We start from the raw sequence: 27,694 nt of genomic DNA on the forward strand, positions 1-27,694 counted from the left end.
ACCTCCGAGAGCTGGATCTCCTGCGTGGTAATGTAGTGGGACTCGTCGTGCGTTACGCACGGGACGCAGTCGTCTGAAAGCACCGGTTTTAACCTTGGTCATTTGGTTTCTCGCACCAGATCCGCAATCTTTCTCCTCAATTACTCCGCCTTCACTCATGTCCTCTAAGTCCAAATCCACATATTTGAATTTGTCCTGCTTCTCAGGGACATCCTCCCCTTTAGATAGATAGATACTTTATTGATCCCGAGGGAAATTCAGGTGACATTCAGAAACATTACCAGCTATCGTCTGGGCCACATGGTTCTCAAACTGCGGCTCGTGGACCAATTGAGGCAGCAGCATTGAAGGCACTCCCCTTCAAACTCCTCCATTGAAAATAAAAAGTTTAGTTCACGCTGTGGAGGATGACAAACTATGAGCTGCAAAACCCCACTTTAGTTTTTACTCTTGTGGTAAAATAAAATGACAGTCACGTGTTTGCACACCGAGAATGAGAATGACATTTAATACTGAATCTTTCTTCTGTGTGTTCAACACATCTGCTTCTTCAAACTTTTACAAAGTACATTTGATGGGGAAAAACACAGTGCGCAGCCAAAGACGGCAACTCAAAAACAGAAATGAAAAATAACCGAATAGTTTATCAGTTAAAAATACCGACAATACACGATACATTTGTTTAATTTAAAGATATATTTGAAGAACAGAGAAATGAAATATTTAAGTTATCCCGTCTTTTTTCATGTGAACCACTCTCTACGGGACAAAGCGACCCTCTCGTATTTTACAACAAGTTATTTTAATGACTTCACATAAAGTACTGACCCCTAAGCAGACAAACTTACTGACCTGAATACATCCACAGATGTTATTACAGCTCAGGTTACCACTCTTCAAACAGTATTTGAGGAAACGGTACTTAGACAGGCCAAGAAAATAGCCGCAGACCCCTCATGTCATCCGTTTCTCTGTTGAACTAGAGGTTTAAGGCCGTAAGTAGAGGTTTCTGTTCCTGTAAAGGAATGCCATGTATATATGCATGTATGTAGGTATGTAGGCATGTATGTATGTATGTATGTATGCATGTATGTATGTATGTATGCACTTTATTGCACTGTCAGCACTTGTGTGCTATGCACCGTTTTACTGTATTTTTCTTTTCTGTCTTATGTGTTATGCAGCAGTCTGTACGTCCAAGGCAAATTTCCTTCGGGACTAAATAAAGAAATCTTGAATCTGACCGTGTTCTCCTGTGACCGGTAAATTCCTGTTTTTTAATTATTATTATTTATCTTTGGGTTGACACTCTGGTTTTCTTGCATGAAGTCAAATCTGGGCTTTTTCCTCAAGAAATGAACTCGTTAATGAAAGAAAACAGCGTTTACTCGTTAAGTTGAGATCTCGAGTAAAGACATTACTTGTTAGGGCTTCCTGACTCGGTTTGCGGAGACGTCGAGCAGAACCAGAAACATAAGAAACATCTGTGGTCATCTTCAGACTGTGGAGAAGATCAGTAAAATGTTAGTAGGACTCTCGAGGAGGAAGTTACATTCAAACAAGAACCAATCAGAACTCTCCTCCAAGTAAACGACCACATCACACGCTCGTTTCTAACCATCCATTTATTGACAGTTACAAAGACACAGGCATGAGTTCCCTTTCTGGATGTCAGACGTGGTCAGTATGCAGCACATGAAGGGGCGAAAAGAAGATGACACGTCGGGGACCTCCACTCTGTTTTTGTCACCCACACTGAATGACTTCCTGCTCGCATCACAGTCCATCCATTATGACATCACAACCATAAAACCAAAGTGTTTCTGCACCTGTAAACTGGATACTTCACCTGTTTTACATTCTCACGTGTTCTGCCTCTTTGCTCGTTGTCACACAAAAAAAAAAATACAATCAGGGTTTGAAGTTCCATAAGTTATATAAAAACATCAAAAACATAAGAGAAGTCCTCCATGACTGACGCTGCATTCACAGGAGGTCTGCAGGATTTATTTCAGATTCTTTCTGACAGATAATTCAGGTTTTAGTAAACTTATTTTTTTCCTCCCACTATTATTATATAATATAATTTGGATAAAAACAATAACTGAGATTTCCTAAAGACAGTGAATGCAGCATAGATAAAGAAGACGTATGTGGCAGCCCTGTTCACCCCCCCCTCCCCCCCGGCAGGTCTCAGCCCTCGGTTCATTTGAAGCAGCAGCAGTCACAGAAACAACTAAATCGTTTTCATGCAGCCTCTCAAAAGAAGCTTCGTGTATCAGGACAATTTAAAAAGAAAGCAATAAAGAAACATAAGTGAATGTGGATGGGGCCAAAGCTAACACAAACAGAACTCTACAGGTCTAAAGCAATAACTTAAATTCCTATACATGCGAGGACATTAAAGCATAACAGACAAACCCAATATAAACGGAAACATGGCGCTCCATTGGAGCGTTGGTAACATGATGTCATCCTCCATTAAAATACTCAGAATAATAATTAGTACTCGTTGCAGTGTCTATATTATAGTTTAAAAAAACATACAGTTAGTAAAATATTCTTATCTGAGAGGCAGCGATGCTTTATCAAAATATCACAGCTCGACAGTCGCTCATGTTTGTTTACTCTGCACTTCAGTCGTACAGCCAGCAGGGGGCAGCAGCCGCCTTCGAGCTGGAGACTGAACTGATGCTGCAGTTAAAATCTAAACCAGGGAGGCAGAAGAGAAACTTGGATTACTGCCCGACGTGGGAGGACGCGTCGTGTCAAAATGGGCGTCTGGAAACACGGAGACAAACAGACACGACAGATCTGCGTCTGTTTGGTGTCTTATGGTCCCTTTGACCACTTGGACCAGTGTGCCTGTTCCCAGTTAACCCATTCAGTAATCCACCCGTGCCCATTACACAGGTCACTAACTTCCCATTTGTAATTTACGGCAGCACAAAGACGTGTTTGTTCTGCTCGTGTAACGCCGAACCATTTCACAAGAAAATACTCAACATTTCAAGGAATGCAAAAAAAGGCAACGCCTCGGACCATTCAAGCTTTCAATCAAATCATCTTTAAAAAAGGCTCATAAATAAAACAATAAAAACAATAAAACAAAAGTCATCAAGATGAGTACCGGGACTACGTCTGTCTTATTCAGTTCTTCTCAAATGCAGCATGAGAGAGGGACAGAGTTTAACGCCGCATCAAAGAGAACCACCCGCAGAGGTCGAGAAGACAAACATGAGAATAAAGTCATGTGACCTCCTGGATCCAGGACCTGGGTACAGGACCTGGCTCCAGGACCTGGGTACAGAGGACCAGGATGAGGACTAAAGAGGCGTCCTGTCTGTTGTTCCACGCTCTGATCATACAGCCTAAACTCAGCACTTTATTCAGCTTGTGATTTAAAGAGGCGGGTTTTAAGCCTCCAGACGAACCGCTACACATCGCCCCACCTGTCAATCATGTCAGCTACGTGCCTAAAACACGTATCCGTCATAAAATGAGAGCGGAGCGGTTTAAAATAATCTCTTGCAGGACAAGAACTCATCTGAGCCGTTTCGTGTTCTGAACCAGGCGGTAAACGTGCTGATTTATAAAAGCGGCGTTGCCTGTCTGTCGCTTCCTGTGTTCGTAGAGCCCGCCTCAAGTGGACACTCCCGCCTCGGCTTCATTCAGTCGGACTTACTCCGACTTTTACAAGGTAATCTGGAAACCCCGGGGTGTTTCTCCTTTGATGTGGCGTTAACACCGTCGTAAAAGTAAATAGTCTGTGTAAGGTTTCCCTTTGTCTACGTCGGATCAGCTGAGGACGAATCCACGTCTCTAAAAAGGACAGATTGAACAGGAACAATCCTAAAAACATCAAGTCAATCCTTCCCCCCCCTGAGAGGAATGCTTTCCCATCTGGCTCTTCAGGTAAGAAGGAGGTCGTGTGACCACCTGAAGGGACTTCCTGTCAGTCTTTTATGGCCTCTTTCAGTCCAGGATGCTCACGCGTTGTCGATGGCGTGCAGCACCCGGCAGATTAACGGAAACAAAAGGAGGTCGTTCAGGAGAGGCTGAGTCATGATGCATCCTTCATCAAGTTTCTCCTTTTGGTGCATAAAAACAAAATTCTACAATGTCTACGGGCTGTTAATTATGTGTGTGTGTGTGTGTGTGTGTGTGTGTGTGTGTGTCTAGATCAGAGCTCTGAGAGGGAAGGACACCGCGGCTCCGATGGACAGACCCAGAGCTAAGAAGAAAGTCATGAGAGCGCCGGCGGTCTCTGCGTCTTTGGGCTCCACCAACCTGGTGAGAGAGAGGACGAGGTTCAGACAGGTTCAGACGTCTCCTTCTTCCCGCGCCTCTTTCTCACGCCACGTTTCCACCGAAGCTGTCAAAACCGTACCAAAATAACTTTTCCCGGACAGTCTGAATATTTCTCTAACCTTCTAAGAGTAATGATCGGATCCTAAAGGGTGGAGCTAGAAACACATCAGGCTGTTGATTGGTCGAAAGAACCGCCATTTCCAGGAAACACGGACAAACAAAACTCTGGCTTTGTTTTTTTTAAATCCTGTGTTTTGTAAGAAAGTAAATGTGAAGCTCGTCCAATCATCTCCTGCAGCAGGGAAACAGGATGTACCGTGACTTCATTTAAAAACACAAACAAGCAGCTGATGGCGAGCAGCTGGAGATCAGCTCCTTCTGTGTTTTCTGACCGCTTAAAAACACAAACTGATTCTGCTGAGTCGGGAGGCTTTGAAAAGACGCAGCAGCTGTTTCTGATCTTTACATTACAGCTTCCCAAACTCTCCGACAGGCCCCGCCCCCCTTTGGTAGATTAATACTTTCAAGCCTGTCCCACGCCTCACATCGACCTCCTCTAAACACACCGAGACGCTCCTTCATGCTTCTACCTGACAAGTCGTCTATCTCAAACACGGTTTGCAAAATAAAGATGGAAACTTCAGCGGCGAGACGCGTTCACGGAGGAGGTCATTAAAAGTGACACAGCAACAAGAAACTTCAGAACTTGTCGTCTTGCGTCTGTTTTTCAGCTTTTCTTTGCCGGCAGCGCGGAGCGGAAAGAGTTGTTTCTCGCCTCACCGTCGTCGCAGCTCAAAATTGAAAAAGTGACGGCGTGGCGTCGTCACGGACAGATTCGGTTGCGTACTCACTGCGGAGCGTAGGACATGGAGAGGCAGACGAAGTAGCCGCTGGACAGGGAGAAGAGAAACATGATGGCTGTGAAGGCAGCGTCGTGGTGGAAGTAGACGGGCAGGTAGGAGCGATTCTGGACGTTACAGAGCATGAGCAGAGGGATGAAGACGACCCGGGAGACGACCAGCGCCGGGAACACACGGGACTCTTTAGACGGCTGCAGGAAAAGACGCAGAGTCAAAAACGTGTAAGTAAAGTGCAGATGGTCACGTCGGCCTCCCTTTAAAATCCACGAACACTCACCCAATGGATCCACGTGGTGACGGTGCGGCCGAGCCAGTCGTTGATGTTGAAGGCCAGGAAGCAGCACGTGGAGATAAAGAAACGCTCTGAAAACAAAGCGAGGAGACGGGATGAGTCTCAGGCTGATCCAGGACACGGACACAGTCACAGAGAGTTCAGGTAAAGTGAAGGGAGCTCATACCCCAATTAGTATTTGGAAAATACGTCCTGACGTCTGCAGTGACGGCAGGGAAGACGGACAGCGTGACGGTGAACACAAACGTCACGCAGAACGCCATCACCCAGATCTGAAAGTAGCAGAAACATGAAACACGACGTCTTTATGTTTTGGTCCTGATGAGTTTTAACCTCAATCCAGTGAGCTCACCTTTTTAAAAACCTCCTTGACCGACGCCTTGGCCGGCTCCAGGGACAGGAAGGTGGGCTTGGTGGTGGCGTCCGAGTTTTGGTCCCCCGCCGCCGCCTCGTCTGCGCCGCACGCCGCCGAGCCGTTCACGTGACCGTTCAGCTTTCCGTTCTCTGCGAGTAAAAATGTTTGTTTTACATTTCAGGGTTCAGAGGCGACTCTGGGTTCAGAACCGGAGGGTCCCGTTTCAGACCAAGTCTGGAAACGGATCTGGTATCTGGAGAGCTGCCCGTTCAAATCCTGAGCAAGGCACCAAACCGCCAGCTGCTCCTTCGTGTGCAGCTGAGCGTGTCGGCCCTTTAGCGTCCATCACAGAGTGAATCGATTAGCTCAGCACGTGACACATACAAGTCAAAAAGTCATTTTACAAACCAAGTGAGGATTGTAAATGTGTGAAATGCAAAAAAAAAAAGAAAGAAAAAGGAGACACATTGGGCTGAATTTTGTGAATCTGGACAGCTCTTGATGAAACGTGTTCTGAATGATTGTCTCGGCCGTGCTGTGTCAATGTGTGTGCATGAAATGTGAAAACTACCTGAGTACACACACACACACACACACACACTCATGCATGATATGCACAGTCTTTGTGGTTCAAACAGGAGAGACGTGGAGGCTTCAAATGTGCAGCTTTTATTTGTGTTTCTTTAATGTCATGTTTGTCCAACTGGACGTGAATGTTGGAAGACGTTTTGCGTCTTACCTCGGTTATATCTCACTACGGTTTGAGATCCTGAAAACAAAGTCATGGAACAAAGAGATTAACCATGACAGACAGCTTTAAACCAACCAGGATGTAAACATGCTACTGTGCACCAGTAACCAACTGGTTAGTGCTACTTCACTGTCTCTCCTACAGAGGGATTAAAAGCCTGGCAGGAAACCTTTAAGGGAGCATCCAGTAGGTGTCACCCTGGAGCTCCAGCCTGAAACTAAAACTCCTCTGACTCCTCCGCTCTCCTGCAGAGACAAACCTCCCTCGTTTGCATGAAGGAGTTATCAGTGAGAGCGCACCATAATGACGCACCATTAAGCACAAGCATTGTTGTGTTAGCGCGCTTTAGTTAGCTCGTAGCTTCATGTAAACAGATCTAAATATTTTCTCAGTAACATCCAGATAACCAGTCAGCATGTTCTTCTTCTTCTCTAGTCTTTGAGTAAAACAGTTTTTAGATACAAGGGGAGGAGCCGGTCAGGACTCCAGCTTCTCCCTCACTGTCCAGGACTCAGAGACACATTCACACAGGACAGACTCCAGATCTGCTGTGTTTATGACGTATACACAGTACCCTAAATTCTGGACTTTTAAATGTATTTGTACATAGACAGGCCACACTTGATTATAAGCCGCAGGTGTCCACGTTGTAACAGAGCGACTTACACAGAAAGTTCGTGACATAAAAACATTTGTTTAACTTTTAATTAAATACGTAGGATACCGGTAACATCCGCAAATACGAAGCCTACTGGAAATCCTTTATTGAACAGTGTCAGTAACACGGCTGATGAAAAAAGATCACTGTAATACAGTAATACATTTCAAAAGAAAAAGTCCATCCATTCACTGCCTCAGAATGACTTCATCATTCACTTCCTGTCAGTGTGAACTTTATGTGCAGCAGCTCTATTAGCTTCTTTGACAGCCGTCGATCGCCGTTAACTTGAAAGCTGCATCATATGTATTTCTCCTTGTGTTTTACAGGTTAAGGTGCATGAAGCGCAAAATGACTGATATTAAGATCTGAAGTGACGAGGTCAAATGTTTTTGTGGCAGAAGCTCATTGTCCCCCAACAAAAAAACATAAATAAGCTGCATCCTTGTAAAAGCCGCAGTGTTCAAAACGTGACAAAGTAGCGGCTTATAGTCGAGAATTTACGGTAATTTGAAAACATTGACATCAGAATCTAACGCTTCACGTGTGTAACCAACATCGCCCCCACAGCTGACGTCGAACATCGAGACTCAAGCGTGATATTTAGTTTGACATTTGCCGAGTGCCGATGTGATGAGGACAAACATTAACACTTTACTTTTGAATGAAGGATGTAACGTGTTAAACAGAATCCGCTCTCTGCTCTCTGTAGGATTCATGGAGAGTGCGTCTGAGTGGGTTCAGTGGAACAGGCTCTGTCTTTGTCCCGGGCCTGTCAGGACTCTAATGGGATAAATGGAGGGGTCAACTCACTTAACGAGATAATGTTCCACTGAATTGATTTGATTTACCGCGACAGAGAGGCAGAGAATCGGCAGCAAACATGACACAAGATCAATCACTGCCACGCGCTCATTTCTACTGTTTGTTCAAAACTTTGGAGTCACCGACACTCTTAAAACAAAGTCTCACCTTTCAGCAGCTCGTCTGTGGTTTCTGCCTCATACTTGTTATTGTTGTTGAGATGATAGCGGGCAAAGTCCTGCAGGAAAACAACAGACGGCACAAATGAGGCCTAAACACATGAAAGCATAAATCCATCACGCTGCGTGGAGAACGTGTGGAGCCTTATTCTAAAAGACTTTAACACCTTTTTCACTCACTGAGACATTGTTCAAGATTCAAATAATACAATTAAATAAGTAAATAGCGTGCTTGGACAGCTCGTAGTGTCAGAGACATGTAATTTAGACGCTTGTCATCAGGAAACCAGAAATTCAAGGTGATAAACAACGGCTGTAAATCTGCAAAAACCATTTTCTTCAATCTGCTTCCTTCGGGTTAAAAAGAAATGAAAACAAGAGGAGTGCGCGTAATTACAACTGCTGCATTATTATGTAGCCGAGCAGACTCTGTTGCTGTTACCACGGTACCAATCACCGTGGATAAAACCAGCAGCAGTGCACACTCAAAAGGCCGCTTCATGGTTTCTTTTTTTAAACTTCCTCCAGGAGCATGCTGGGAGAAAATATCAACAAGAATCCGGCTGTTGTTTTCAAACATCTGCACGACAGGAAGCCTTTGTATGTTTTTAAAAGTCCGAAGTCAAACTGGGTAATCTTCAAAGTGTCGTGAGAGTAGCATCTGTAAGACTGAGCTCCGGGACCAGATGAGTTCAGACCAGCTGAGGATGAAAGGATTGTGGGTAATGTAGTTTTGGGGAAGGAGAGAAGCTCACTGACCAGGCGTGGCAGCAGCATGTAGCTGAAGAGCGTTATCAGCGTCCCCACACATGGCGTGACGAAGTAACCCAACGCTGCCGTCTCAGAGTCGACGTCACCTGAGAGACGAAATCACAGGTCGGCTTATCGACAAGAACCACAACACGTAACAAAAGTCAGTCAGTCAGTGTGTGTGTGTGCGTGTGTGTGTGTGAGAGAGTGAGTGAGTGAGAGAGAGAAATGGAGCAGAGGCATACTGATTTGACTAGATGTGCCAACCTTTCAATTTGAATGACTTCTGTTACCAGGCAACAAGAGATGAAGCACACTGTGTGTGTGTGTGTGTGTGTGTGTGTGTGTGTGTGTGTGTGTGTGTGTGTGTGTGTGTGTGTGTGTGTGTGTGTGTGTGTGTGTGTGTGTGTGTGTGTGTGTGTGTGTGTGTGTGTGAGGCTTACTGCCGATGGCTATGAGCATGGCGATGGCAGCAAAGGTCCCGGCGAGGCCCTGCCCGCTCATGAAGATGGCGCTGTACTTCTGGGGCAGCAGACCGACCAGGCCGAACAGGCTGCCCTGCAGCACCGCACCAAACGCTGCACGGAACAAAACAAGTGTTTTCAGATTTACAACGTCCACAGCTGCCAGCCTCTCTTTTTATCTACACACACACTTACAGTTAATGAACCAGATGGTTGCCATGGTGACGGAGAAGAAGCTGTCTTCCTCCATGGGCACTTTGACCAGCACAGCGGTGAAGATGAAGAGCAGCAGGATAAAGACCAGACTCCCTCCGATACGGATCGCCCCCGATATCCTTCAACAGGAACACCAAGTTATTGAACCAGATACACCACAAGGGGTCAGCTACCCCCCCGCCCGCCCCCCCCCCCCCCCCGCCCGGGGCAAACAACAGCACGCTGCTGCTCTAAGTCCCACTGACCTCTGGTAGAGGAAAGAGTTGAGCAGGGTGAACAGAAGCAGGGGCAGCTGGGACAGCAGGGTCATCCAGTTGTTGAAGTAGTACTCTTTACGGACCACCAACGTGCCGTTGCTCATCTCCGTCGTGTTCAGGCGACCTTGAAAGTACTGAAACAAAAAGGAGCAGACCCGAGGGAGACGTGAGCAGACGTTGATCCTGCAGCCACGCACTCTTTGAAAGGTGGTGCAGGACGAAAGGAAAGGAGGGCACATCTCCGTTTGGTGTGCTGATGCAAAGAAGTGGAACGTGGACTCTGTACCTGCCTGTTATTTGTCACGGGAGGGACTAATGAGGTGTGTCAAGTGAGAGCCACCCCCCCCCCCCCCCCATGAAGAAAATCTTTGTTTTTTGATTGATTATATTAATAACTGATGTGGTTTCAATAACCCAAGACAAGATGTTTTTTTTCTTTACCTTAAAGTTATTTCATTTCTGAGCCCTCGCACGTTAATTCTTCCGTCTGCGTCGATCTGAACAGTTCAGACTGAGATTTCTGAGCTCATGAGGCCGTGGTGGACATGTTGTTCACGCACACACACAGATTCCCACGGATACCCAAAGTCATATGATAGACCTGAGGGGGGTTTAGAGGTTCAAGTCGGGGTCGTGACCTTTGAAATCCCAACCGCCGAGCAACATACCGCAGGTTTTTATAAATATACGCTTGAATGGTATAAACAGCTTATTGTCTGTCACCCATCCAGCATGTGAGCCTTTAAGACGTTTAAGTGGAAGGCCATGCATGTGTACATTTTATTTATCTTCTGTTATAACAAAGAGTTCTCATTTTCTCAGGCTCCTTCTTCTCCTTACCTTCGAATAAAAACAAACCAAAAAGCTCGGACTCTGTGACGGTCCAAACCTGAGACTAAAGAGACAAGTTGAGACCGTTTCTGCAACTCTTAATAAGCTGAAAACGACAGGAAACATGCTCATGATCATGATCACGGCAGGAAGGAGTCGATCAAAAGTCCTGATAGACGTTGGACGTCTCCCGTTTGACTCTCAGAGAGCTCAGCGAGGTTTATTCCCTGAAAAATACACCGCTGCATCTCTGCGTCTCCCAGCCCAGCACGCAAAACACAAACTGGGGGGGGGGGGGGCTTTTACATAGATCGTCCCTGCCGTCTCAAAGGGGTTAAACGGTTGCCTTGTGTTTACCAATGAGGCCGTCATGAAGAAGTTCCAGGGGAGCAGCGTTCCCAGGCCCAGGATGAAGAAAATGATCCCCACCATGCAGCCCCTGTGGAGGGTAAACAAAGGGTGTTATGAGAAACGGGATTTACTGAATAAAAACAGGATGCTGCCAAGAAGAATTAACACCAGAAGGATTTAGTGTCTGAATATTCAGGGTCACAACTTGTACAGAAAACGTCGGAAGGGGACGTGGACTTTATTGGTTTTTATGTGCGAGTCCGTTTAGAAGTTATTAGCTACACCAGAAACTGTGGTCGAGAGCAGAACCTAAAGGGAGGGACTTTGGACGAGGGTAAGACGGAGGAAGTGAAAGTTTCAGTGATTTTTGTTTTTGGACTCACCGGTCCGGCGGAGCGTCTGTTCGTCCCTTCATCCTGTGCGAGGAAGAGCGTTCAAAACTGAAAAAAGGACAACAACAGGAGAGCGTTAAGGTCAGACGCAGCTTCACCCGACACATGCAAGAATTTACACAGATGTTTTTATTTCTAAAGAGGCCGTGAGAAGCCGGTCTTAAGGAACGTCCCGGTACAGACAGAGGACTCAGAAACGTTTGGGAATGAAGGAAGTGAGACGAGTTCTTGAATCCAGAACATCTGGTCTCCTCTAGAAACGTCTGAACTTTCAATTAAACATAAACCTCTTAAAGCTGTAAAGACGAGTGAAAACAGAGCCGGGGGGGCGACGCAGTCGTTCATATATCTGAGGGTTTGACATTTGACCTCTTGAAGACTGAGTAGGGCGAGGCACACGGTAAAGAAATTAGGAGAGGAGCTTTTTTTTGCACTTTTAAAAGATTTCAATCAAATATTCCTAAATGTGAAGAATTAATCTTCAGTTTATATTAAAGTCAACTTAAATGACCTTCATCTAGTCTGAGCAGCACGCACAGGAGGGGCACGCTGACCTCCTCCACCTTAAAGTGCACAGACAAACACGCAGAGTTTTGAACATTGTTGACACACAATATAACTGCACTGTTTATGCTAAGCTCATTACAGCACTTTGTTATTGCACTGTGAGCCGGTCAGCAGCACGTCGACTCGCCGAGGTCGGCCTCCCTTTAGGATTCTTCTGAGAGGCACAAACATGTTTCTGAACCGACACCCTGCGGCTGGGAAAAGAAAAATCTGCCCTCTCTTTAGTGCGCACACGAGTCAGGAAGCTCAGGCTCCACTCCTTATGTACACAACAACAACAACAACACTGAAACACACTGTGAGACTGAGAGAGAGAGCAAACCCACAGAAGTCCCGCCCCTCCCCCGTCACAGCAGCGCTTCTCGCTGCTTGTTTGGACTCGTCTGGAGTCGGACTGTGCGACGGAGGCAGACTAACACTTCTTTTGGTTCTGAACCTTTAACACAGCTGGGCAGCGTTCAGGCAGTCGAGCTTGTTTTGCAGCTTTGGATGAGGATGTGAACTTTCTGACAAATCCTTTTTCCGCTGACTCCCCCTTTTTTAATAGACACACAGATTTTAGTTCTCATTTTCTAAGTTAGATCTTTCACCATTTCCCCTAAATCTTGGGAAATGACACCCGGCTATTTCTACAATAAAAAGCAGCTGTGACCCAAAAACCAGTCACAGAGTTTGTGCACAATCTAACCCCGTGTAACGACAAGCGTGTTCACTCCAGAGCGAGACGCATGGTTGCACTTTCAGCGAGACCTCGTGCTCCTTCATTAGACGCGCCGTTTAAAAGTAAATCAGCGTGGTCAAAAGTCATTACAAGTCTGACTGGACAAGTGACGGGCAGCAGAGCAGCACTAATGTGACAGAGCGAGTAAACGATGGACACGCGGGTCCATGAAGATGATTCATGACCCGCGTTATTAAAAACAACAACACAGGGTTTGGGAGGGGATAAGATCAGGATGGTCACAGGGAAGGCCGCCTGCTGCTGCTTCAAAGCGCTTCTTATAATGAGAGGAAACCAGCCGGAGGTGAAGTACGAGTGTCACGCTGTCGGTCCTCTCCAGAGTCTGTGTGAGGACAGAACCATCCCGACACGCCTTCAGAACCTTCTGGTCCTGGTGCTCAGTTCAGACCGGGGTCACCCGTGGTCAGGTTTCCAAACTGACTCTCTCTCTACGTTGGTCAGCTGTGGAAACTTCACCGAACCTCAAATACAGAAGTTACTTAAATCATGGCTGATGTGTCCTTTGTTGTGGAGAGCTGAGTCATGTTTAACTAGCAGGGTAAACGTTATGTAATAATGTGTTCTGTGATCTTACCCATCCTGAAAAACACGTCCTGTGGTGCCACGTTTTGACTGTCACTGTTGGAACCAGTTCTCTATGAAGGGAAGTGAAATAAGTCGCTTCCTTAAATGAGTGATATACGAGAAGAGGGTGCGCCTGCTCCCGTGTTTCCTCGATCCTCTCTCCTCCTTTCGCTAGGAGCGCTTTTGTTGGACGATCCTTAACATGGCGGGTCTGGAACGACTTCCTGTTCGGCCGAGGAGATAGCTTTAAGAGAACTGAAAAGTCCCCACTCACTTTCTCACTCAGCACAGCTCATATTACAAAGTGGAGATAGAGGCGCATTGGAAGTGTACACATCCGTGATTGAAATGTGCGAACCGTTCCTTAAAGCTCCTTAAAAGAAAGCACCGAACATCCGTTTGTCCACCTTCACTCAAAGTCATTCATCTTGGTTAAAGGGAAGAATTCCCTGATTTAGACGAGGATAAAAACAACGATCTGCTGCTTGTTTTGACTAAAAGTAAGACACAATGGACGTGCAGAATAATGATGTTTTCTTGAACATTTTAGTGCTGCACATAAACGTCCTGATTGTGAAGTGATCCTGTTGTTCAGGGAGACTCAAGTTTCCCTCACAGCCTTGTTTAAGTTCTCACTCGGACTACAAAAGGCTTCCAGAGACCTTCTGTTGTCTGGACACAGCTTGACACACATAATATTTACAGTAAAGAGCGCACGGGGAGAACAGCCTTATTATTGTGTATAATGTATAGTTTGTTCTGCAGAGAGAAGCTCAAACATCCAGGTGAAAAACATAAAACGCATGTTTGTTGTTCTTTAGACTTCTTCCTTTAAGGGCGGACAGGAGAAGCAGCCTCATTGTTTCATTAAAGAAATCTCATCGGACACCGAGACGGACTGAGAGAAAAAAAAAGTCCTGAATGAAACGTTGAGAGATTTACAAACACCTACAGTCTTCTTCAGGAGTCTGAGAAGCTTCTTTATCAAACGTTACGGCTCGAGGATGTGGATCAGGATCGGCACCCTCGCTCGTTTCCAGACAGCTCTCTCACTGCCAAAGTTCAATCCTGCTCAATCCACTTTACTTTAGATTTTCCACCTTCATAATGGAAGCACTGGAGCGCGTGAGTTACTTAAGTAATTACACACTCATGGAGTAACAGAAATTAATCTTCTTAAGTCTATCTTAATCTTACGAATCAATCGTCTTTAAATCAGCCTCTTTGTGCTCGGCGTGTCGACTGAGGGGACTCGGAAAGCGCCCGCTGTTTTTCTTAAAGTGGTTTAATTCCAGAACCAGACAGAAAACAAACAAAACAGCAGCGTCAGAGTTGTGAAAGTTATGGAAAACCTAAGGTCGATTTTCTTAAGTAGATTTGATGTCTTAAAGGTTAACAGAGCGTGGACCAAATATGTCTTTACAAATCCACAAGAGCATTTTAAAACCTTTGGATTTCCGAGTATTTTTCCTGCTTCCTGCAGCCGTCTATTCCCTGAAGCATCATTTCCATGTTTCCAGCTCGCACTTGATAAAAGTGACGCATAGTCCTCAGGGTGCTTCTGATTCACAGCTGAGACGAAGGCAACGATGATTCATCCTTACAGTCAGAGGCGGCGACCATGTGCTCATAAGATGCTAGAGGTCATGTAGCATGTGAGTGCTTCTTTATACACACGGTACAGTCAATAAGATTCAGGGGTGTCGTTTTCATTCACAAACATTATCCTGCCAACAACATGAGGTGTGACTAAAAAACTGTGTGACAGCTGATCATGTTCGACTCTCTTTATCATGTCTTTGGTGTTCAGCTCCATCAAGAAACCAGTAACAGTGGGGTGAGTGTAGTCGGGTGCGCACGCCATGTGTGTATATTTGACCAGTGGCTCATTTCCTGTCCGGGATCTCCCCGTCTCTCTCTCTCTCTCTCTCCTCCGGTTTTATTCCGACTCTATCCTATGTCCTGTCTCTAAAATAAAAATCCCCGAAAAGAAAAAAAAAACACAGGACAAACAAAAGAAGGTGATGAATTATTGTCTTTGAACAGATTTAAAAACGTTTTAAGCTAGTTTTTCTTTGCTCGGAAATGTGAGTTTATCTGTGAAATATATATATTTTTTTTTAAATCTTAAAAAAATAAAATAATGCAAGTTCAGATAATATACTCACAAATTGACTTGTTAAAATTGCACTAACAGCCATGCAAACAAGAGGCTTCATCGTTAATATCAATGTCTCATTTATTGTAAATACTTTCCTTATTCTTAAGGGTTAATAGGAACCCAATACCCTTTACTAACCGAATATTTCACTTCCTGTGACCCAGAATACCTGAGTGCACCTGTGAGAACTAAAGTCCCCAGCCTTCAGGACAGAGGCCAGTATGGTACTCAACAGGTTTATCTATAAAAAGGTAATAGACCCTCATAATCATTTATATCACACTATTAAAAACAAGGGATGAAGAAACACAGGAACACAAACAACAACAACAACAACCAACCCCGCAAACAAACAAAAACCCCACAGACATCGGAACACAAAAATCACAAGAGTTCGCGCGACCGACTCCGAAACGCCGTAACCATGGTAACAAGAGAACAGAGTCGGTGAGCAGATAAAAGACGGATTTATTAAATAATAAAAAAAAGAAAAAAGAAGTGTTAAGATAAATAAACAAATTGTTCAAAAAATATATTTAATCAATAATTAATCAATTAAGATAAGAGTGACAAGAGAAATAAATAAGAAACTATACTAAAGCCATCTATTGAGATGTACATGACGAATCAACATTACAGTGTTATGGTCTCTAATTTTAGAGTTTACACCCACTCAAAGCTAATAATACTCAATAAGACCTTATTAAGAGAGGAAAATGTGTTTTTAAAAACTCATTATCGAGAGATAAATATGTTAATTAATCCTGGGGCATTATATAGCAGCTGTTCTAGTCTGTAAATACGCAAACTTAAACACTGAAAAACGTATTTTAAAGACAAAATAAATGAAGCGTGGCGTTATAACGTCACTGGGCTTAACCCTGAGCCGTTTCATCGTTCAACACCCAGTCAAAAACACTTACACGTATTCATTTAAAAAGGACATAACAAACATTAAACACGACCTGTCAGCATCCCCTCCTCCTCCGAGCTAGCTTAAAATGACAGGACTCACCTTGGGAGAGAAAAACCGTCGGTCCCGTCGTCACTGTGCTTTCATAATGATCCAAAGGTTTAATTTAAGTGTGTGTGAAGCCAAATAAAAAGGCTCAAACATATAAAGTGTAGATGTTGATGTCAATTCGTCGTCCATAGGCCTGCACGTGGCGGTAACGTACCAAACGGCTACGGTAGTTTACAAAGCAGCTTGATGAGGTGAGCTCGTGCTCGCGCTCGCGCTGCTGCTGAAAACAGAAGAGCTGCACTTCCGCTGTCTGTTTAAAAAAACGGCATATTAGTCTATTAGCCCCGCCCCCTTGCCCCCCCTCCCAGCGCGCGCTTTCTTCTTGGCGGGTTTTTTGACAGCAGGTGCCATGGCAACCATGTTTACAACAGTAAAACTGTAATAAATAAATAAAAACTGTTTTGATGGGGGTGGGGGGGAGGTTTAGGGTGTGTTACTGCATCCTGTCTCCTGTGACAGAATGTGACTTTTAGGTGCAGTTGTGGTTGTTTGTCTAGTTTTAGGCTTGACTCATGTTTGGATGTTTGTGGCATGTGTGAGTGTTTTTGTGAAGGGTGGGGGAAAGAAAAGAAAAAATATTGCCCTGTACAGTAAAAACTTTTTTCTATTATTATCTTTCATTAAAAAAGACCTTTAAAAGAATGAGGAAAATAATGAAAGGGTAAACCTTAAAACCATTTCCTCCGCCATTTTTTCTTGCAGTAGTATTTTCAGGGTCGTGATAGGATACTTCTTATTCCTTACTCCTTATTTATGAAACTATGTCAAAGTAACTTCACAAAATGCATAGTTTAATGTTCATTTCAGGATTTAATATCATTACTTGTTACACTAAGTAGTAGAGAGTGTTATAATAGGTTATATATTTGTTTTTAAAGTGGGAGAAATTAGTATGTTTTATAAAGGACATTCACACACTGCCACTGAATTTCTGGTGTAGTGCGCCATCTGCTGTTCAACTGAGAAACTGAACTCTTCCTGTCAAACACTGAAAACTGTCTCAACACTGAGGAACAAAACAATACGCACATTCGTGGGGGGAAACATCTGTCAGATAGAAATAATTTATATTTACACATGTGAATATTTCAAAACAATTACCCTCTAAAGGGACAGGTTTATTGTGATCTATTTTGGTGCTATATTCAGGACTACGATCCACTGCACGCTTAACTGAATGGATGCAAAAAAAACAAAAAAAACAATGACAACACTGACTCTGATCCTGTTTATAACATCCATGATCTGATGGTCATGACAGATACACGTGACCTGCTGTTCACCTGGAACCACATGCAGCACCTGAACTATTTTCCATTGCTGTTGTCGGTCGCTGTATCTGCACCCCCTTTAATCTCAGATACACCCAGAGTCATTTTGTTCTAAGCCTAGATAGCTGCGGCTATTTGTTTGTACAAATATAAATATAAGCTTGCACTGATATCAACTATTTAAAACATTAGAGTCTGAAAGTTGCCAACAAACAAACAGATCGATGATGCAAAACTCTCATGTCCTGCCAGGTTAAAATCCTGGATTTTATCAATGGAGCCTGGTGGAGTTGAAGAGAGTGACGCAACAGCTGCTTTTTCTAAATTGTAAAAAAAGAAGAGTTTCTTACCTTAACAGAAGGTCTTCCTCAGTAGGGATCCTTTCTGCGATGTTCTCAGACACTTCAGACAAAAATCTGAACATGTTAGTCGGGGAAAAAAGCACTTTTAATGGACGCACTTTGAACGGCTGCATTTTCACTCAAGGATTACTCTGCTAACATGAGCTGGTTCACAGTTCGGCTGAGGTAATCTACTGGAGCGACTCCAAAAAACCTTATTTTCCCCTCATTAGCCAAATCCAAAGTATGTTCAAAAGAATACAGCCAAAGGCTAAAAATACCTGAGAAACATTTTAAGTATAAAACACACCATCATCAATTATTGTGAGCAATTACAGCTGTGCTTTAGCTGCTGTGATTTAATTACAATCAAACAGGTGCTACACATCCCATAATGTTTTCTGTGTCCTCTGCATGTATAGGATCAAGATAATAACATATAACTTCTTTAGCCTGTTTATTTGCCTCTGACCTTCTTCTGAACTTTTACACCGCATGTGGCACCTTCCCAGTCACACACTGAAGTCAGTGGTTGCTATTTAAAGTGACCATCCAAAGTAACTAATCCCATTCACTTGCGGTTAAGAGTCTTGCCCGAGGACACATCGTACATGTGGCAGCAGATGCTGGCGATCGAACCCCCGACCTTCCAGTTGAGGGAGAGCTGAAGCGGCTCAACCTACTGAGCCACAGCGGCATGTCATGTGTGAACAGATTATAGTGATAAATGCTGCAGACAAATAAACCACCATAATAAGAGCGTTTATGGAGGATGCACATAAAACCACGTAGGCCACATCTTCATGCTGGTTTCACCTGAACTACACATTCACACCTTGATTCTTTAAAACAACAATGTTTTTATTGAATTAGGTGATGGGTTGAATAATATAAATGTCCCTAAAGCTGACTCTATCAACAGACTGGATAATATTAACGCAGCATATCACAGCCGTGGTTCTGATCTAACAGACAACACTGAGACTCTGTGCAGGCTGAAAGATTTAATGATCAGTCTGGAGCCATTATATACAGTACAACACTTTGGATATTTCTATACATGGTCTGGAGAATCACATCATCTTTACTCTTTGAATGTCAAACCTCTATTTGAAGAACAGTTCCTCATTCTACTGTCAACTGAGGCCATTCATTATACTTTTGGAATACCTCCGACATGCTTCTCTTCAAAGATGGTCAAAGCTTCTCAGAATAGATCGTAGTCTGCTAACAGCAAAGTCACCTCGACACAGTGTAACCAAACTGAACGTATTCACAGAAATTCAAACTATCATTAGGACAGCGCTGGTTGTCTGTCTGCCCTGTGATTGGCCAGCTGACAGTCCAGGGTTTACCCCAGTCGCCCCATGTGACCCTGACCGGGAAAAGCGGTCCAGATGAATGGAGTAAAGACAGTTCATCAATACATTAGCATATAGCTTTAATGCATGGACATTCAAAATTACTCACAGATAGCTTTATAAACAAATTGGACACAGTTGTCACATACGAAATAACGGAAAACAACGAGTTAATTAAAAGTGCAGGATGAGCAGAATAATGTTTGAGTTATATTTTAAGGAATATAGATAGTGATAGTAATGTGTTCCTGTAATGTGTGTCTCTAAGAGACAACGCTTTGTGACTAAATTCAGCGCTGCAGTCTCCTCGAGTTTGGGCTCTGCTGTTTCTTCTGTTGTTTTGCTTTAACGGGAAAACTATCAAAATAAGACAAAACATCCATGAATGTTTGGTGACTGTCCAAGTTGTGGAAGCTGCTAATCCCATTCAGACACTTTGACACGTTGCCCACGCAGCGGGAGCAACTTGGGGTTCATGTAATGACAGGAGCCCGGGATCAAACCCGGGATCAAACCCCCCGAGCCCGGGATCGAACCCCCGACCTTCAGGTTAAGAAACGACCTGACCCTACCAGCTGAAAAAAAAGTGTCCATAACGAAAAAAAAAAATCACTCTTGAGCAGATTTTTATTGACTGTGTGAGTTATGAAAAACTGATTTCTGAAGTCAGCGTAACGAGCATGCGATATGAGAAGAGTTTGTGGAAAGTTGTGAGTACAGTGGGACTGAACATAGCAGTGGAATTTAATGATTTAGTAAGCTATAATCATACACTGTTAGACGTAATAATAAGCTTATGTGCAGTTGGTCTGAGTCCATTTCTGAGTATCCTGAAATATGGAGGTTGTACCTTACACAGGTGCAAAGTTAGTTAGAGATCGGATTGTCACTTTCTTACGCCTTTTCTTCTTCGACTTCTTCTGTGCCTCCAATCTGCTCACTAATAACTTTCATCACAAACAGCTTCTTTTTTGAACATCTGAAAGTGTGTGGACTAAAAAGTCTTGTGCGAGTGGGCAGATGTGAGTCACAGTGGCGGCAGGAAACAGTGAGATTAAAATTGAGCTGTGACTCATACGAACCATGAAGGGCACAAAGAGCCGATGCGTGTCATGTCTGCTGGATAAAAATGTTCTTTTCAGGTTCATCTTTTCCTGAGTGTCCCTCAGTGTCTCCCGTGTCTGGGATTACCTGATCTGATCCGCCTGTCTATTATGGCCACTCCCCTTAGATATATAATATCTGTGTTCCCTTCCCTCTGTGCCAGTTCGTTCTGTCACACTGAACCAAATGATGGACCCAAACGCAAGACTCAAAAACACGAGACAAAGTTCAGTTTCCTTTATTCAGGCAAGAAGGCGATCCAATCAGCACGGGCAGAGGGATCCGAATCAGGAGGCTGAAAGCACGACGATCTATCCAGAAACAGGTCCGATCAAAGAAGGCAAGACGAAGAAAAAACAACGCTGACACGGAGGACGAGACAAAGTGGCACAGAAGGAAGGGAACAGAGACTATATATCTAAGGGGAGGGCCATAAAAGACACACAGATCAGGTAAACACAGACGCAGGAGACATTGAGGGACGTTCAGGAAAAGACGGACCTTAAAAGAGACACAGATGAAGTAACCAACAAAAACACAAAGGATTACAAACAGGGAACATATTTATCCAGTAGAAATGACAACATGCTGACATGTCAAAAAAAGCTTCCATGGTGCACAATGATAGCAGAGGCTCTCTGTTGGTATCATCCAATAACTCCACCAGAAGAGCCACTATGTTACTAATGTGCATGCTAATAATGGTGCATAGGGGTACCTTAATATAAAGTGTTACCAGGAAAGGATATTGAGATTGTAATTCATACACAACAACTTCCTTACTTACTACTGTGTGTCCCTGTGAGTCCCTGTGTGAGTGTGTGTGTGTGTGTGTGTGTGTGTGTGTGTGTGTGTGTGTGAGTCTGCGTGTCACACATCCTCTCTGCAAGGCGCTAATACTGAAGATTTTAGAGGAGGCATTTCTCCACGGACGATCACCTCCGATCACATATAGCATTTAGCTAAACCCGGTAGAATTAAAATGTGTGTCTGTGAAATGGCGACCGTATGTTTTCAACACTACATGTCACAAACAGGATATATATCATGTTCAAGACCCCTGGCTGCAAAAAGACCACATCATTGAGTGTGAAGATTTCATGTGTGGTGGTTTGTGGCTGAGGCTCACTTCCTGTTTTTCTCGGAAAGTCCAGGATCCACTTTCCTGGTCTCCTGGACTCTGCAGCGTTCTGGTGTTTTAGGCAGTTGTCAAGTCGACTGAAGATAAAAGCATGGACACGTTTTTTGAGGTCCTGCAGGGACAGAAGTCCTTTCATTCTTGATATGTTCTTCAGGTGATAGCAGCCTGACTATAGCCACTAAACCACTTCTTTGCTGCTAATCTCGAGGGGAGGGAACAAGCCATGTGGGGTTTCTCACAATCAAAGACGTTTGTGAGAAGCCCCGTGATACGTTGTGATAGACGTGCCTGCAGCGAGGGACTTGGAGACCAGTTTCCGTATTCAGAAGTGTGAAACATGAGGCCTCTCTTGAACTGTCTGCTAATTTTGAGTCTATGTGCCTGCTCAACTCACGGTAAGCAAACAACGCCTTAATGTGAAATAATAAGCTTATAAAGTGTTTGTTAGAGTATAATTTCACCAAGTCAATGTTTCTGTTCAAAGAACTCAAACACAGGCTGGGGTGATGAAACAATAAGTATGAAAGGGTTTTGAAGTCAAAGCAATACAGCTTCAGAAGTTAATCAAAGAATAAACGCACAGAGAAATGACTATAAATTAAACATTTGGTTCCTTAATCAGGAGAAGTTAATTCTACAATGATAGAAAAGTCTAAAATGTACTAAAGTACTGAAACAAGCTAAAAGAGTTTGATAAAATTAAATGCAATCAATAAACATTCAACACTAACTGAGTTGAGTAAATGTGTCTGATAAACAGACGAAAGAAGATAGAAGTTAAATGAGGCATTATTGGATGATTTTGACGTTCTTTCTGAGCTTTGTGGTGATGAGCAGCTGCATAATGTTTCTGTCTGTCTGTGTTGCAGGTGTTTCTTCGGACACCGTTGTTGTGATACAGACTCCAGAAGTTTCCGTCATGGAGCGGGAGCCTCTAACCATCAGCTGCTGCTGGACAAGGAAGTTTTTCAGAGCGAGTGTTTCCTGGATAAAAGACAAAAAACTGTTAAAAACTGAGATTTTTAATAAGAGTCCTTCCCAGGGATCTCTGCAAAAAAGATCTGACTGCCTCTACTTGACCTTTGTGAAAATCACAAGAGCTGATTCAGGAAGATACATCTGCAATTTGACAGTGGAGATACCAAGTCTATATGCGGTTCAAGGAAAGGGTACTGTCATCACAGTTACACACAGAGAAGAATCATCTGACTATACAGGAAACAGAGGTGACGTCACAGTTGATGGTAGGTCATCAACCCTCATCGATCAAACACACTCACATCAATGATTTATCAACAATATTTAGTCGTCTGATTGTTCTCAGACGGTAAAGGGATGACCCTCCTTTCTCTGTCTAATTGGCTGGTAAACACGGATATACTAAATAACACTAAATATACAAGAGGAGTCGTACACAGACGCTGTTGATCCTCTGCAGGACGGGACATGTAAAAAGTATACACACTAGTATAAGTTTAAGCTCTCATGCACGGACACTTAATGCTAATCACTGCTCCTTTATGTTGCTGAGCACTTTAATGGCCCAGTCTGCATCCCTGCATTGACTGACTGTTTAGTGACTGTACTCACACCTCTGGCACTACCTCAAAGACCTCTGTACATGCACATGGAACTAGTTTCTAGAAGGTCAGCACTTTGTTTCTAAGGCTCTTTAACTGTTTACAGGTCTCTTTTAACCAGCACATGTTTTTCTCTCCTCACAGGTTATGTACATTATGCTATATAAGTTTAAGTGTAATGCTAATGCTAACTGCACAGGTTTAACTTGTAATTATGTTTACTCTTAGTCACATAGGGGCTGGGGGGGGGGGGGGGGGGGGGGCAGCGGGTGTGTATTGTAACTAATGTCTTGTGTCCTGCCTGTCTGTATACTGCTACTGGATGCCTTGAATTTCCCTCGGGATCAATAAAGTATCTATCTATCTATCTATCTATCTATCTATCTATCTATCTATCTATCTATCTATCTATCTATCTATCTATCTATCTATCTATCTATCTATCTATCTATCTATCTATATTGACTGGAACCAAAGAACAGCGTTTTTACACTTTACTCGTCCACTGTGACGGAGCCATTTCTTTAAAAAGCTTTTTGTTCGGAAACACGAAACGCTGTTGTTGTGTAAATGAACAGCCTAAAAAGTTGCCATTTTTGGATGAAATTGTTGACATGTAAACTTGGATCTTAATCTCTATTGGTTGACTTTCAGGTTCTTACAGTGAGGGGGCGTGGCTTCAAGTCCTGAGGTGTCTGCCTCTCCTGGCTCTCATCATTACCTTCTGCTGCATCTACAGGTGGGCAAGCAAAGCTCAGCAACAGACGCCAGGTACAGTACAACTCTCACCTTACTGTAGTACTGAATGTGACAGCTAGATGGTGCAATACTCTCTGATAAATCCTTCATGTTTCAGAAGATCCCAGAACAGCACTGTCCATAGAACACAGAGTCGTAGAAGAAGAAGAAGGAGAAGGAGAAGAAGAAGAAGAAGAAGAAGAAGAAGGAGAAGAAGAAGGAGAAGAAGAAGAAGAAGAAGAAGAAGAAGGAGAAGAAGAAGAAGGAGAAGAAGAAGAAGAAGAAGAAGAAGAAGAAGAAGGAGAAGAAGAAGAAGAAGGAGAAGAAGAAGAAGAAGAGGAGGAGGAGCAGAATATGACGATGTAGAATAGACAACAGAAGAAAACTTTAAATTGATTTAACAACGTCATTTCTAAAAATGTATTTGAGGCTGTTCACTGCTTTTAAATGTAAAGGATGCTCTATTTAAATGAATGCATGAATATAAGTGATGCATTGGCTCATTCAACCAGCTTTTTCATATCAAACTATTATTATTATTTTATTTTGGGCGTGTTATAGCCTTTATTATAGTGGAGGACAGTGGAAAGGGTAGGAAGGTGAGGAGAGACCACCACAGGCCAGACACGAACCCGGGCCGCCCGCATCAGGACTGGGCCTCAATACATAATGAAAAGCACCGTGCCACTGCGTCATCGGCGTCCCCATCAAACTATTATCTTATGATACTTGTTTGAAAAGTGTTTGGGTGCAAAGATACGCAAACATTTCATTTTTATTTATAATTTGATGCCGTCATCGGGGAGAGGAGGGAGGAAGGTGGAACTGCAGCCAGACGCAGACAGGACTTTGTGCTTTACAAGTTTTCTGGACTCATTTCTGTCGACACCATCTTAATGAATAAAGCAATAAAACACTGTAATGTTAACTGACTGTAACACTCGGCTGAGGCTGACGCATGGTTAATAATCCTCAATGATTTCTAATAGTTATTTCAGTGAATCAATAAAAGGCTCCGTGTGTGTTTCCTTTTTCTGACACTGGTTTTGAGTTGACTCATTGAAAACAGATGTGAGACGTGAAAGCTGCTGTGTTCTTGATCATTTGAGTCATGGACACGCTTTAAAGAAGTCTTAAATAATCACATAATTCAACAACTATGGTTCAAGAAAAGAGTTAAAAGGGATGATGGCGTGAAGTTTGTGGTGGTGCAATGTAAATCCTCAAACCTGATGTTAATATATTTGCATATTATTGTGATAATTAGCAGAAATGCATTCATTTTTAATTAGAATATAAAGACTAAAATCAGGGTTGATGGTTGCCCTCTCCCCGACAACTCCCTCACTTTTAAAATCACTGTTTCCTTCCTGCACCAACACCAAACAATATCAAGAGAATGATTTAGACATCAGCACAACTGTTTACACATGTTTGTAAATATTCATAAATAATTATCAGGTTTTTTTAAGGAGTTTTTTTTTAAGTCTTGGAGTGTAAGTGCGAGTGAGTCACAGTGGCGGCAGGAAACAGTGAGATTAAAATTGAGCTGTGACTCATACGAACCATGAAGGGCACAAAGAGCCGATGCGTGTCATGTCTGCTGGATAAATATGTTCTTTTCAGGTTCATCTTTTCCTGAGTGTCCCTCAGTGTCTCCCGTGTCTGGGATTACCTGATCTGATCCACCTGTCTATTATGGCCACTCCCCTTAGATATATAATATCTGTGTTCCCTTCCCTCTGTGCCTGTTCGTTCTGTCACACTGAACCAAATGATGGACCCAAACGCAAGACTCAAAAACACGAGACAAAGTTCAGTTTCCTTTATTCAGGCAAGAAGGCGATCCAATCAGCACGGGCAGAGGGATCCGAATCAGGAGGCTGAAAGCACGACGATCTATCCAGAAACAGGTCCGATCAAAGAAGGCAAGACGAAGAAAAAGCAACGCTGACACGGAGGACGAGACAAAGTGGCACAGAAGGAAGGGAACAGAGACTATATATCAAAGGGGAGGGGCCATAAAAGACACATAGATCAGGGAAACACAGACGCAGGAGACATTGAGGGACGTTCAGGAAAAGACGGACCTTAAAAGAGACACAGATGAAGTAACCAACAAAAACACAAAGGATTACAAACAGGGAACATATTTATCCAGTAGAAATTACAATATGCTGAAATGTCAAAAAAAGCTTCCATGGTGCACAATGATAGCAGAGGCTCTCTGTTGGTATCATCCAATAACTCCACCAGAAGAGCCACTATGTTACTAATGTGCATGCTAATAATGGTGCATAGGGGTACCTTAATATAAAGTGTTACCAGGAAAGGATATTGAGATTGTAATTCATACACAACAACTTCCTTACTTACTACTGATCAGCAATAATTCTGAGGTTACTGAGGCACAACTCTGAGTTAATGTCTTACTGGTTGTATAATAAGGCCATTGCAGAATAAGACATTAATATGTACTTAATAATGACTAATTAAGAGCCAATATGTTACTGATTTGCATGATAATAAGCAAGTAATTAATGGTTAATAGGTGTTCCCTAATCTAAAGTGTTAATGCAGCTCACTCCATGTGCATCATCAGATAATGGAGAGTTTTTGGTACTCTTTTGGGGCATTGTGGGTAGGATGCTGGAGTGTGTTCCTGTGAGTCCCTGTGTGTGTGTGTGTGTGTGTGTGTGAGTCTGCGTGTCACACATCCTCTCTGCAAGGCGCTAATACTGAAGATTTTAGAGGAGGCATTTCTCCACGGACGATCACCTCCGATCACATATAGCATTTAGCTAAACCCGGTAGAATTAAAAAGTGTGTCCGTGAAATGGTGACCATATGTTTTCAACATTACATGTCACAAATAGGATATATATCATGTTCAAGACCCCTGGCTGCAAAAAGACCACATCATTGAGTGTGAAGATTTCATGTGTGGTGGTTTGTGGTTGAGGCTCACTTCCTGTTTTTCTCGGAAAGTCCAGAGCAGAGTGCACAACCTTCAAACAGGCCTCCTCACATATCATAAATATCTCTGTGTTTTTTTTGATGCTCTGACCTGAAACATGTCGACAGTCTATGTAGCAGATTACAACAACGGTTACATTTCTGTGAGAGTTTGTGGTGTTGATTAGAGGTGTATGTTTATGATTTTATCAGGTAGTCTGAAGGAGCCTAATCCGGTATCACGGCACGGTTTGGAAACCTGCCCGTGCAGTTAAAAACCAAACTGATCTGATTGGAAAAATGATAGGAGGTAAACATCACACGTCGCTGCTGACTGTTTTTGACTAATATAAGCTGCTGGTAAGAGGTCCAGAGTGTTTTTCATGAAGCTTTTAAATACTGACAAATAAGAAAGATAGGCACTGGATTATAATCTGTCCTTGGCGTTCTGCTCTGTTATTTAAAAGGCAGAACATTTTACACATAAATCCAGCAGAGATCCAGTCTGTCCTGTGTGAATGTGTCTCTGAGTCCTGACTGTCTCCAGTGAGGGAGAAGCTGGAGTCCTGCTGGCTGTGTTGTTGTCAGAGCTGTGTTTACATGGACGGGACGGCCGGCTCCTCCCCTCGTGTATAAAAGCTGTTTGAGTCAAAGACTAGAGAGAAGAAGAAGAA

The 27,694-nt window shown here is 43.4% G+C and overlaps 1 protein-coding gene across 2 annotated transcripts in view; it reads right to left on the bottom strand.

Annotated features, from left to right (window-relative positions):
- Nucleotides 1-1,610: 1,610 nt before the first annotated feature.
- Nucleotides 1,611-27,694, bottom strand: part of LOC306841228 (equilibrative nucleoside transporter 2-like) — a 112,389-nt gene continuing 86,305 nt past the window's right edge. Inside the window, exons 2-15 of one of the 2 annotated variants that reach the window (XM_079371006.1) lie at nt 16,521-16,725; nt 11,463-11,519; nt 11,086-11,167; nt 9,886-10,031; nt 9,620-9,759; nt 9,404-9,538; nt 8,970-9,067; nt 8,200-8,269; nt 6,558-6,587; nt 5,816-5,967; nt 5,630-5,735; nt 5,449-5,534; nt 5,163-5,362; nt 1,611-4,290 (exon numbers count right to left, since the gene is read on the bottom strand). In XM_079371006.1, coding sequence (XP_079227132.1) covers nt 4,179-4,290; nt 5,163-5,362; nt 5,449-5,534; nt 5,630-5,735; nt 5,816-5,967; nt 6,558-6,587; nt 8,200-8,269; nt 8,970-9,067; nt 9,404-9,538; nt 9,620-9,759; nt 9,886-10,031; nt 11,086-11,167; nt 11,463-11,494 — 1,389 coding nt within the window. In that variant the 5' untranslated portion in view covers nt 11,495-11,519; nt 16,521-16,725 and the 3' untranslated portion in view covers nt 1,611-4,178. The remainder of the gene's footprint in view (nt 4,291-5,162; nt 5,363-5,448; nt 5,535-5,629; nt 5,736-5,815; nt 5,968-6,557; nt 6,588-8,199; nt 8,270-8,969; nt 9,068-9,403; nt 9,539-9,619; nt 9,760-9,885; nt 10,032-11,085; nt 11,168-11,462; nt 11,520-16,520; nt 16,726-27,694) is intronic. The other variant, XM_079371007.1, reaches the window with a different exon arrangement.

The sequence above is a fragment of the Symphodus melops genome (assembly GCF_947650265.1).
Source record: "Symphodus melops genome assembly, chromosome: 20".
NCBI classification, from domain to species: Eukaryota; Metazoa; Chordata; class Actinopteri; order Labriformes; family Labridae; genus Symphodus; species Symphodus melops.